At 34.8% G+C, this 14,128-nt stretch overlaps 1 protein-coding gene across 4 annotated transcripts in view; it reads right to left on the bottom strand.

Moving 5' to 3' along the window:
- The window catches only part of pde4ba (phosphodiesterase 4B, cAMP-specific a), a 142,996-nt gene that overhangs the window by 37,508 nt on the left and 91,360 nt on the right, over window positions 1-14,128 (bottom strand). For 3 of the 4 annotated variants that reach the window (XM_059571017.1, XM_059571018.1, XM_059571020.1), the window contains 2 exons: window positions 1,123-1,317; window positions 61-97 (listed from right to left, as the gene is read on the bottom strand). In XM_059571017.1, coding sequence (XP_059427000.1) covers window positions 61-97; window positions 1,123-1,317 — 232 coding nt within the window. Of the gene's footprint in view, window positions 1-60; window positions 98-1,122; window positions 1,318-9,607; window positions 9,766-14,128 lie in introns of those variants that run through there. The other variant, XM_059571019.1, reaches the window with a different exon arrangement.

Here is a 14,128-nt window from a genome sequence, read left to right as displayed (position 1 = left end):
ACCACGCACACGTCCATTTGAAACGTTATCCTTAAAGAAACATGACACCGATGTGTTTACCTGAGCAAAAGGTGTGACGATCAAGTCATCCCCATGCCTGTAATCAAGTGAGAATACATTACCATCTTAAGCGACTGACACTCAAACAAAGCCTACACTATAATTTCAAGTCAACATGAAAACAAAATTGATCCTATTTACTTTTTTTAAAAAGCTGTTCTTGGTCTTATTGTGAATGATTCAATGGCAAATGTTATTCCAAACAAGAAGACCGGCTCTTTTTCTGAAATGACTTTCCTTCTCTGCCTGACATCACTTACTTATGCAGACTACTGGAAATGTAACCAATAACCAAATAGCTATGAATTGTTTTAGCAAATTCCTATTCGCTCTGGCTACATTCCCGTCCAGCATTTTTTCATGGTAAACATCTAGTTTCTAGTCAGTAATACTACCTCGCTCATTAGACTCCTTTCCGTTTCAGGACCCTAAATGCCACCAAAAAATGGGTTATCAAGAACAATTCAACACATTCCTCAGGGTTCAACAGATATTTGGCATCTAAGACTTCGAAAAAATGCATTCTTATATAATTCCAGGCAGTAACTGCCAGAAGGCCTGGGAAATAAGGCCTTGACTGAGATAGGTTCTGGCATGCAAATGTCACTGCCATGAGCAGCAGCGCATAAATCAACTCCACTAATCAGCCCCGCCTCCACCTTTACCCAGCAGAAATGTTTGGAAACAGAAGTACTAGCGTTGATGAAAAAGAGAGGCATATTCAACAATTTCCTCAGTCCTCAGATTACCAGATGCTGGATGGTTTAGTTGTGGTGACAAATAAATTAGTGCTTGGTTCATTAGCGAAGATGATTCAGTAATTACTATACATAAAATGACAAAAGAAAAGTAAAGTAACTGACCTTACTATCCTTAACAGATGCAATGTGCAGGAAAACCCCACAAAATGCCACATTTCTCCATTAAAAAATCTTAAACCAACCTGGGAATGTTTGCTGGTTATAGCTGATATAAGACAAGACCAGCAAACCAGTTCACCTGTTTTTAACAGGTTTAATACATACAAGTAGCTCTTAACATATTTAAAACAACTTTACTCACAGTTCTGAGGCGACAGAAGAATTTCGAGACATGGATTTTGGTGAGAGGTCATAGTCGCTGTCTGAGCGGTAGAGGAAGGACTCTCGCCTCTGGTTGTGGCCGGGAAAGTTTGTGTGCAGGACCAGGCCAGAACCTGGTGAGGCCTGGGGGTCCAAAGGACTACAGCTTGCAGATGGGCCATTTTCCACATCGAAACTGCAATGGCACAAAAATGACAATTAAGGTAAAAACACATACACCTATTTAATGGTCTTGGAATTCGGTCATTCATACACACAGTTTACAGTATCTCTGTCACTTAATACACTAACTGAAGATTAAGACAATTAAGACAAAGTCAATACTGATCCACCTTGGACATCCTCAAGATTCAAAGTTATATATAGCTTAAAGAAAATTTCAGGAGAAATACACAAGCTGTCCTCAGGGACCAGAGAGCTCTGGAAAGTCTCAAAGATTCCCAGCACTTGAGGCGGAAGCACGTCTCATCTTTCCAAACCATAAGGAAACATAGTGGAGATGGTCTCAGCCCATATCAAGAAGAAAAGAAGCAAGAGGAAACACATTACGTTCAAGTCAAATAAACAGTTTTAAAAGACGCTTGTGTTCAGTACATGCGTGCTTGTGATTTCAGAGGAAGTAGCGATGGTCTTTATGTTCAGAGTGCCAGAGGTTTGTGACCTTTCACTGTCGCGCCAAACACTGGAGAGTCTCAGAGTAATAATAATAATGATAATAATAAACTAGGGAATAGGAGAGCCATTCAAAAACAGTTCCTTGTTTTGCTGCTGCTGAGCAATGGAAATTTACTACAACACAAACCACACATACATGCAGGAATATGAATATTTCTCCTATGATAACGAGAGTTCTTGAGATGTCGCTGAGTGGCCTGATCCACGCGGAGGTCAACCGCAGCTAACACGGAATCAACATCCTCCTATTGTGTCATGTTAGCCAGCCATTCACAACAACCATCAACAGCAGTTGTGTGTTTTCACACTGCAAAACAACTTATTTTCTGTATAGAGACACAACAGTAGAAAATGTGCCTGTTTTTACTTATGTGTCGCTTGTGCATGCAGTCAAACGAGCATTGCGGCCACATCAGAACATTTTTCTGTGGTTTTCCTTATTCGTAGTGCGGTTTCCCCAGGTTATGTCTTTTTAAACCCAGCAAAGCAATATTTCACACTTGCATCTTTAAAAATGGGTAAGCACATTTCTTGCAGCCATGGTCTTGGAAAATGTATTCAGGACAAGAACAAGAGCAAGACACAAGTCTTTCTTTAAACAGTTTGTGTTCTGTGTTTAATCAGTCTATGTTACTGACACCTTAAATATGTAAATAAGAATATTAACCCAAGATTTTATATTAAAAAAAGAGAGATCTGAATTTATGGATAATTGTTGGGAAATAACATAATTAATCAACAGCCTGTGCAGCTGTTTTATACTCTAGGTACATAATTCCATCAAAAATAAGTTCAGAAGTTCAGATTGTCCTCCTTGAATAATAAATCGGCAAAGCCTCTAGACACTGGAAGTCCCTGCCCCCAGCATCTCTGTGAAATTTCAGCTTCAAAATTCAACTAGAAATGCATCTGTTTACTTGGTCTTACTGAAGTGTTTATGCATTCTATCTCTGTTTTATGACTACAATCAATTCATCCCTCATTTTGTTGCAAATGTTCCTATCTTGTGTATCGTTTGTCTCTGTATTTCTGTTTGCAGTGTAGCTTGTTCCATTTCCATATTTGTTCTTCTGGTTTCAGTTGCAGTTGTTTCGTGTCATGGATTATGATTTGTAATTCTGTTCATGTTACACAAAAATACAATACAACTGAAAGAAACAAAACTACATATTCGATAAATGAGATCATCAGTCAGATATGAGGAGTGAGAAACTGCACTACGAATAAGGAAAACCACAAAACAAAATTCTGACGTGGCCTCGTTTGACTGCATGCACAAGCAACACAAGTAAAAACAGCAACATTTCTGCTGTTGTGACTCTGTACAGAAGATAAAGTGATTTTGAGGTTACTACATTGATTACTTTCTATAAGAACACCCATAATTATAAAATAGTTATAACAAAACTTAATTCTATAATGCTTATGCTAGACTGCATAAGTGTGAACATCCAGGAAGGGTGTGCAAAACTAGTAAACAACACTGCTAATAAATGCCATGTGAAACAAGCCTAAATGTTGGTGATTTCTCTTCAATATACTTTCAGCCTGCTTGATCATGTATTCCACTATATAGGCTTCATGATCATAAACATCAAATGCTGAACAAAAGAATCTAATCAGATGACGCAAAGCCAGACAAGAAACTTGCACGGAAACTTGACTGACTCGCAGTATGGTTTTTTACTGTGAACAGGATTCTCAGAGTGGCACTTCTTTGTCATAGTAAATGGAAATTCTTTGTGACAATCTTTCGATGTTATTCTGAAAGACAACTTCATGAAGTAGATGTCGTGTCTAAAGCCCTAAAGCAGAATACACTCTGGGTCATTTGAGCTCCCTGGAGAGGTCTGAAAAAAATAAAAAAAACTACCAGGAAACGATACCTCTGACCTCAGCTGTAACCAGTATCTCTGATTCCCATCATATTATAATTACAGAGGTCATGTCAGGGGTGATAGTAGTTTTACATCGGGAGGAAAAGTTATGTACAAGTTAAAGGTGCTGCATGTTAGTTTCTGACTCTACTAAAGCATATACCATGATATCTTTGCAGATATTTAAGGAAAATGCTGAGTTAACATACTTTGTTCATCTGAAAAACAATGCTGCAGTCAGTTATTCTCCTTTGAAACTGTGCGTTCCGGGCCGCAATGTCGATCTTTGTTTTGGTATGTGAAACCCGTCCACTGCCAGTTTACCCAATTGAATTTCATCACCCCAGGATGCCAGCTGGTGGGAAACCCAGCGTATTTCATTTCATTCATTGCCAAGTGCGCTCGATCTTGTTTGGTGTCGTCAATCTGGCAACCTGTGTGTGCGTCAAGTCTGAGGAGGAAGGTGCGGGTGAAAAAGTGAGTGAGTGAGTGAAAGTGACATTCAGCCAAGTATGGTGACCCATACTCAGAATTTGTGCTCTGCATTTAACCCATTCGAAATGCACACACACAGAGCAGTGAACACACACACACACACTGTGAGCATACACCCGGAGCAGTGGGCAGCCATTTATGCTGCGGCGCCCGGGGAGCAGTTGGGGGTTCGATGCCTTGCTCAAGGGCACCTAAGTCTTGGTATTGAAGGTGGAGAGAGAACTGTACATGCACTCCCCCACCCTCAATTCCTGCCGGCCCGGGACTCGAACTCACAACCTTTCGATTGGGAGTCCGACTCTCTAACCATTAGGCCACGACTTCCTCCCCGATATTTTTCATTTGGACTGCAACACCTAGTTCAACCACTCAGTGTCAATCTCACATACAGCACCTTGAGGTACAACACATTAAGTGGCCAAGTTGACATCTCACAACTTAAAGACCACAAGTTGAAATGATGTATATATTGAAACAGGAAGTTAAGGCATTTTCAAAAATGGATTTTTAAATAGCCCAACAAACTTTACTTAATTTACGACTATCAACCATGATTTGCCCATTCTAGAGATTGGACAAGAATCTATGGTACAGGATGAGTCCAAAATATATTTGATTTGTTTCCAAAAAGGGAAAGACTAGACTGTAACTTTTAAGTCAGAACTAGATATCTACTCTACGTTAATTATGTCAATGTTAAGGAGTGCACAAGCATATAGATCTCAAAGAACAAACAAAAAGGTCACAAAATACTCTGAAGCATCCTCACTATCGCTCAGTTAGAGTGTTCTTTTACTATAATATTATTTATATAATTTTAGTTTTAGAGTTGCAATTTTTTACTTTGATTTCAATTTCAGTTTGAGTTATTTTGTTTGGCTTTTGTGAGTTGATTTTTTCCCCCTTTAATTTATTTTAATTTCAGTTTTAGTATTAATAAATGTAGTACTTCAACTTGTATTTATTTCAGTTATAGTTATTTGCCCGGAAAACATTTTTAATTTTAGTATAATTTAGAGAGGTTTTTTTATTATTAAATATAAATATTTATGTTTTATTGTAGCTTAATTTCAAATACTGAAAAAAAATCTATATTATATATATATATATATATATATATATATACAGTACAGACCAAAAGTTTGGAAACATTACTATTTTTAATGTTTTTGAAATAAGTTTCTTCTGCTCATCAAGCCTGCATTTATTTGATCAAAATACAGAAAAAAAATGTAATATTGTGATATATTATTACAATTTAAAATATTTGTTTTTAAATGTATTATACTTTAAATTATCATTTATTTCTGTGATGCAAAGCTGACTTTTTAGGATCATTATCACACGATCCTTTAGAAATCATTCTAATATGATGATTCATTATCAAAGTTGGAAACAGTTCTGCTGCTTAATATTTTTTCAGAATGTGATACTTTTTTAGGATACTTTGATGAATAAAAAGTAAAAAAGAAAAAAGAAAAAGAAGCTATGTTTTTAAAATATATTGTAATAACAATATACACTACTGGTCAGTAATTTGGGGTCAGTAATTTTTTTTTCTTTCTTTTTTTTTTAAATAAAATCAATACTTTTATTCAGCAAGGATGTGTTAAATTGATAAAAAGTGATAGTAAAGAAAATATATTATTAGAATACATATTATTAGAATTTTTTTTCAATAAATGCAGTTCTTTTTAACCCTTTATTCATCAAATATATTAGACAGCAGAACTGTTTCCAACACTCATAATAAATCAGAATATTAGAATGATTTCTAACTGATCTTGTGATAGACTGGATGTTACATGTGTCACTGAAGGCTGGAGTAATGATGCTGAAAATTCAGCTTTGCATCACAGGAATACATTTTTTTTTTTTAAAGTATATTGAAATAGAAAACTATTATTTTAAGTTGTAATAATATTTCACACTACTACCGTTTTTTCTGTATTTTTGATCAAATAAATGCAGGCTTGATGAGCAGAAGAAACTTCTTTCAAAAACATTAAAAATAGTAATGTTTCCAAACTTTTGGTCTGTACTGTATAATAGTAGCTTTAGTTAACTGTACCAACACTGCTCAATAAATGGTTATCATCAATAATTTCAATCTCAATAATATTTGACATCAGAATCGACCATTTTCATCAAAGATCCCCTTGTTTTTTTTAAAGGTAAGATCTGACATTTTTCCATGATTGCCTCACTTGTTTTGATGTGTAATAAATGAGCAGAGACAGAATATTGCATAGTTTTAAGTGAATGAAAATGTTTTTCAGTGTTTGGTGTTTATATTTTCACCATGATACAAAAATGAGAGGATGTTGTTTCCAGTAAGTATCTAATTATCCTGTGACTGCTGTTGAGTCACTGTCTGGTAACACATTCACAACACAACACAACAATAGTTTATGTAGGGCAGCTCCAAAAGACATCCTCTACTTGTATTCTTTCCTTAATTCTCCACCACTCTAACAATGGCCTGTCTTCAAACAAAGAGACGTTATAATGGGTTTCAAATCATAAAGGTCTCTGTGTCTCACATACATTTTCAGTTCCTCTGCCTGTTAGTGGAACTACTTGGCAAAATGACAAACTGGACTTCACTGTAACATATGAGCAATTAAATTATTGCATTATCAGGCATCATAGATCTTTTGTAATGCTTGATTCGATCACATGTTTGTGGGGAAGAAGGGGACTTCTAAGACAAGTTACACTGGACTCTACTCTGGAACTCAGAGACAGAAGAGGGAAGTTCATATGAGTTGGTCCGTGAGGAAATTCAAGGCTGTGAACCCTGCTTTAAATGTCATTCTATAAGACTAAAAAATGCAGAATTCTTGCTGATTTTTTATGACATATTTCAGAATAAACAGATTTATAAACACTGTTTGTCAGGCTTTTTATTTTTTATTTTTATGAAACTAAAAACTATTTAATATGACTTAATCAACCAGAATGCACAAGTTTAAATCAAAAGTCATTTTAAAATGTCAGATCATTTATAAAAAAAAAATGTGTAAGTTAACATGTTTTGTATATTATGCATGTGTATATTTTAAGTGTTCATTTCAAAATCTTTGCACACCATTGTTCAAAAGTTGAGTTGGTAAGATTTTTAAGAGAATTACAGTATTAAAAAACTGTAATTGTTAAATATTATTACAGTTTTAAAGAACTGCTTTTATATTTTAATTTATTTTTATATATATTTTAAAATATTAATATTTTATATTTTAATGTATTTTTGATGGCAAGGCTGAATTTTTAGCAGCTATTTCTCCAGGCTTCAGAGTCACATGATTTTTCAGAAATCATTTTTTATGTGCTAATTTGGTGCTCAAGAATATTTATAGTTATCATCAATGTCAAAAATAGTTCTGCTTTGTTTTCAGGATTCTTTAATGAACAAAGTTACTTTTTTTTTTTTTTTTTTTACTTTATGAATGTTGTTGTCAATTTTGATGCTCTTGCTGAATAAAATTCTTAAAAAAAGAAAAAAAAGTAGTGTATATTATGTATATTTTGTATTGTAAATTATATGCTAATTTGTACACTGTTTAACATTTTTCTAACTGTATATGACTGCATAGAGTCAGGAGAACATTATTATTATTCATTACACTTATGTTCATGGTGGAGTAACAGAAGTTATTTGATTCGATAAACAAAATCCAACTTCAAATGTTGGATTTCAATGTCACCAATTCAACACTATCCAATCCAATGCTGTCTAGGCAACATACTGTGTAGGTAAAACGTACCTCACAGAGCTCCATTTCAAGCCACACATTTCTGCCTATTAGCACAAATCCAAACAACATGGAGATTATCTTTGTTGGCATTTGGAGTCATGGGAGACCTTTACACACCCTGCCTGGACGTCAGAACACGCTGTGTGCAAACACAGATGTTCACAAACTCATTCATGTGTTTGACAATTAGAGTGTGTATAAACATGCATTACACATTGACACAAAGATATATTCATAACTAAACAACAGTGCACTCACACACATGGAAAAACTGAAACATGCAACAGATAGCAGAACTGATTAAAAGCTTGAACACTGAACGTTTGCATACAATACTTTAAAGAATGAATGAATGGGTCAGAGAATGACTGAATCAAGGTTATAATAGTAAATCTAATATATATATATATATATATATATATATATATATATATATATATATATATATACATACATATATATATGTATGAAGAGTTTGGTTTCAAAACGCACTAAACACCATTAAAAAAAAAATCTGCATTGTTTCTGATCGGTATTTAAAAGTTATTTTTTCATTTTATGCAAAATGCGATATTCTCAGAGTTGTTAGGTCATGTTTTCTCCTTTTTTTTCAAACCGCGATAAACACCAGTCTCTCTTTTTTGCAGAATGCAATATATCCTCTCAACCAATCACAATGCCCCATTCCACACACTCTACACAGTAATGACGTCACTTTGAATACACTCGGCATCCTAGTTTTCCTCATCTACTTTGTACTTTGTGATCAACAAACAAGGGCTGCACAATAAATCGTGTGTTTTTGTCATGCACATCTCATCAGTAAAGCTGGCTGTAACATGGCAAAGATGAACGCACTTTTGGAAGTTGAATGTAAGGGAAAATGGTTTTCATTTAGCCACAATGCATTTTTACTCAAATTAATCCAAATGGATTTATTGCATTTTGGAACCAAACTCTTCATATGTGTGTGTGTGTATATATATATATATATAGAAATAAAATAAGAAAAAAAGAATAAAATTAAAAAAACTGTAAATAAAATAAAAACATTGAATTCTATGCAAAACTCATTTCCAAACATCTCATGAAAGTGTACTTAAAACCAATCTTCCATCCAATTAGGGCAAAATGTTACAATTCCAGAAGCTTATTTCAGTTCGCAATGGAGCTGAAGCTGTTTGCTAATGTTTACCATAACAAAGTAAAGCAAGAACAGGTCTCAAGTGTGAAATTACAGTAGAGGTGACGGTATCAACCAAACACACAGAGCGCGTATAACCTGCAATCCAGTGAATACACACAATAGCCCAATGGAAAACGTACAACAGCTGTGAACAATTTGACTCCTATATAAACAACAGAGCTCTGTAGTAACTCATAAGTAAATGTACAGAAAGTGGTATTGTAGATGAAGATGAAATCTGATCGCTGTCTGACAAGGGTCCTGAAGAAAAGGACAGAAATTCATGACATAGACAGGCGGAGAGATGGACAAGTAGTGGCTCATATTTAAAGTAGCAGTTTAGATATGTAGCTGCAGTAATTGCATACTAAGCCAGCTGAAAAAAAAGAGGGAGGAAGAGAGAGTGTGAAAGCATGTGAACCATATAGAGTCTGAGACGTAACACAGTCAGAAGAAGAGGAGGTTAGTTCTAACCTTAAGGTGGAGGTGTGCAGCCTCTTCACCACCTCCTCACTGAAGTCAAAATGAACCCTGCCCCTGTGGCAGGGCGACCTGCGGAGCATGGCCCTAGAACACATCGCTGTGCTGTTCAGTGAGCTCTAGTAGCATCTCCCCTGCATGGCTCCCCTAACACTTAGTGCCCTCCCACAGAGCTCAACTTCACCGCACAGCCACTTCCTTTTGAAGTCCAGCTGCGCTAGCACTCAACTCAGCTCTGAGAGAGAAGACGGCCACACATTAAACCTGGGGCGGAGCTCTCAATGAGGAGTCGGAATGTCTCATTCCTAAATGTCTGCTGCAGACACAAACAAAATACATGCAGTTTGATTTAACAAAAGACATTCCACATTCCAGAAGGGTTATTAATATGTTTTATCGCTTTCTGAGTGCCACAAATCGTGGTTGGAACACTTCTGAAGAAGTGTAAAAGGGGTTTGGGCTTTTTGTAACTTCTAATAATGAAACGCTGTCTATTTTAGTGACGAACTTGTGGTAAGACTTATGAGCTTTAATGACGAGGAACTTAGAACAAACACATCTAAAACTATGAGTGTTACTGCACTGCAGTTTGTGTGCACTGACCTAATTAAATTACTAATAATTGTTGCTAATGCATAATGCATAAACAGTGAAACAGACATTACATGAAAAACTGATATATTGACACACACAAACACAAACACAAACACAAACACACACACATATATATATATATATATATATATATATATATATATATATATATATATATATATATATATATATATATATATATATAGTATGTCAATAATGGCATATTCATTTAATCAGTTTATTTTTACATTTTAATTACCATTGCCTGCTGTAAAAATCTTTAATTTGTAAAAATCATATACATTTAATAATACAAATAAAACTGTTAAATATAATTAGGAAAATCTTAAATTGATATAAATGTTTCTATTGTACATGATAATACTGAGATGCTTAAATTCACTGCAACAACAAGTGATTTTAGTTAGCAGCTCTCTCTCTCCACACACACACACACACACACACACACACACACACGCACACCAACACAGACACACACACACACACACCAACACAGACACACACACACACACACACACACAAAGTAATAAATATAAAAAAGAACATCAGCTACTTAGTCAAAAAAATATAATAATAATAATAAAATTATATATATATATATATATAAATATATATATATATATATATATATATATATATATTATTTGTAAATAAAATTATTGAAGTGAGTTTTACAATTAAAGTCTTTCTACTTTAAAAATTCAATATGCTACTTGCCTTATTTTTTTGTAATTACAATATCTGAATGAAAATTGTCTAAAAGGAAATCCTAATCCACATTTTTTTCTGTGTATGTTCTGTCTGTGCAATTTAGCAGTCAAAAATATGAAAATAATTATCAGCTAATTGCACCAGATTTTGATTTATTTTGTTCTATTTGTACTATATGCCTTTTTGCATAATAGTTTGACAGACAGCTAACAAATTTAAGAACTTCAGACACAGTAAAAGTTGATAGTGGAAAGTTTATTTTATTTTAAAAACTGACACCAGACGTCTAGGACAGCAAAACTTGCCCTTTTTCAGTGTGTTGTTTGACTTTTGCCAAGAGATCAATATGTGATGCTTAGACAATGTCTTTGTGTTATGTGTATTCACGGGTCAGAGGTTATCAGTCTGAATTTTGGTATGCAATGGAAGACAAAACTTCATGAGCTTGCGTTTCCGGTCTTTTGTTTCCGTCACATGCATATATGCGAATAGAGCATCAGGTATAGAGAATGCTGCTTACTTGCTTTATTTATTTATAACCCAAAATAAAGATATTATTTATCTTTCTGTTTTTAACACATGGAACATGTAACAAATTAAGTTCGGTAACACACAATAACAAATAGTCCAAAACTGAAATCCACTCCAGGAAGCATTATTACCATCAATGAGAAGTATCTTGTGTTATAGGATTACAAAACATTCCAATCATTCCTCATTACGAGTCTTTCCTGCACGACAAGTCACTGTTGTTTGATGTGTGATGACGTGACGGCTGGATTTAAAGACCTCCCTGAAAATCTCATGTGATCCTTTAAAGGTGACTGATCTGTCGTCATTGTGTGCAATGCTAACTCGTCCATGAGCTCTTCTGAGAGGAACTGAAGCTGTGAAGAGACCCATGAAGCTAAACAGAGCAAACTTTGACACAAAGACAAAACAATTTGTAAGTGTGAAGTCTGAGATATGCGGAGGAGCAGAGGAGACAATGGCAGTGAAGGGAAAGATCTGTCTGCTATTTAGCTGATGATAAGAGGAAAAGGTGGACTCAAACAGGCTGGTGTGAATTCAGAGGTGACACAGTGTGAAAAAATGTCACAACACGACATGTCGAAACGAAATATTTAAACACGATTCCTCAAAATGTGTCTGATCTATACATGTGAGAACGTAATAGGTTAAATATGAAACACTTCACTCTCTGACTAGCCTCAGGAGACATGATCACACCTGTGATTGAATCATTTATTTAATATGCTTTCTAATTTAATGTAATCAATTTAATGATTTTAATGAAAAATGTTTAATTAAAATAATGCAAAAGGAAAGTGCTGTTAAGGGCTCATGGGTTTGAGGTGACCAGAAACCTAGAATGTATGGCGATAACACTTACAACAGTATTGCTCACTAGATGGCAGAGTTTACAAATAAAGAAAATCCATCCGTCACTTAAGACTTAGCTGATATTTAATAAAAACCTTGCCTGCTGAGTCTTTTACGATAATTTGATCCAGTAAAACTTAATTGAGAAGAGATGATGAGCAACTAATTAATATTAATGTGGTCACAGATCCAACTTCAACAGTAAACAGGATGACTCATAATATGAGTAATATTTGCTTCTGCAATACTCCTAAAACATTTTATGACCAAACAATTCCCATTACTAAACATTGCAAATAACAGTTTATATTTAAAAAGGAAAATCCTACTTTACTCATCTCTCATGCACATTAACCATGACAGTATGAAGTATATTATAAGCTTATGCCCTAACTTTGATGTAGCTATTGAGATTTATGTTAGGTAACGGATCATTAATTTAATTGACAATTGATTATCACTTAAAATAACATCCTGGGTTTAATCCAGCAGATTTAAGGTGGGGAAAAAAACTAAAGTGCTGATCTTAAATGCATAACTCACCCAAAAATAAAACATCTGTCATCATTTCCTCAACCTCCACTTGTTCTAAACCCGTGTGAGTTTCTGTCTTCTATTGAACACGGAAGAAGATATTTTGAAGAATGAGAACCAAACAGCTAACAGCCATCGACTTCTGTAGGTTTTTTTTTCTTCACACTATTCAAGTCAACTGTTTGGATACAAACATTCCTCTTTTGTGTTCAACAGAAGAAAGAAACAACTTGAGAGTGAGTGAATAAATGATGACAGTGTTCATTTTTGTTTGAACTATCCCATGAAGATGCTTGTCTCTGTCTGTATTAACAGCAGTAGAAGACTGACCAACCGTCTAATACTACAAACAGGTTGAGGAGAATCAGAACAGTCCAGAATCACTAAGCAGACTTCACCTACTTGGTTAGCACCCTGATACCTGAGTAGCACTGACACACAGAAGACAAAAATAGGACAGCAGCACGCCAGCTCTCAGTTCTAATACCATTTCTCGAACTGTGTCTGGGGTTGATTGGTGATTGATTTTGAGGCGCTCAAGTAAACTGATTACAAATAATCCTTGATTATAATTTCACTTCAAGTAGTCTACAGGAACTGTGGAACAGAAAACATGAACTAGGAAGCCAAAATTATTATTTTTATAATTTTTTTTATGGTAAATTGTATTTTTTGTTACTCTATAATTTTGTACTGTTGACAGGATTAATTATAAACATGAATAAACTAATCTCTGAACAAGATCTGGGTGAGCGCTTATCGGTAGAATAACCCTGACCAAATATATTTGATTATAGAGAACCATTAACTAAATATTTCTCCTAAATGTCTTAAATTGTTCCTCTGAATATCACTCTTGCATTAACACCGAGCACAGTCATTGTCTTATTCTGTCTTAATTTGTTCAAAATCACTGAATCATTGCATAACATCCACATACCTGTCACTCTAGGGGATATTTCACTGATCCATGTGACACACTCGCTCTCTCACAGACCTTTGTTTACCTGCTCTGTCTAATTCAATCTAACAAGACCAATAAGAAACTTCATGCATCTCTTTGATTTGTTCACAGATGTGATGTTCTTTGACAGGTGTGAGACAGAGGACAGCCAAGGAGAGAGAGAAAAAAAGGAACAGTTAAAGGAACCGTTCATCCAGAAATCAAGACCTTGCTTTATCTGAAACCTTTTGGTAATTCTGCATAAAGAACACCCTGAAATTATGATTTTGGTATGTTCCTCACATAAAACTAGGGCTGCATGATAGATC

Source organism: Carassius carassius, chromosome 17 (assembly GCF_963082965.1).
Source record: "Carassius carassius chromosome 17, fCarCar2.1, whole genome shotgun sequence".
NCBI classification, from domain to species: Eukaryota; Metazoa; Chordata; class Actinopteri; order Cypriniformes; family Cyprinidae; genus Carassius; species Carassius carassius.
Note: the sequence above shows the minus strand (reverse complement) of the source record. Positions and strands in the feature narration are given on the sequence as shown.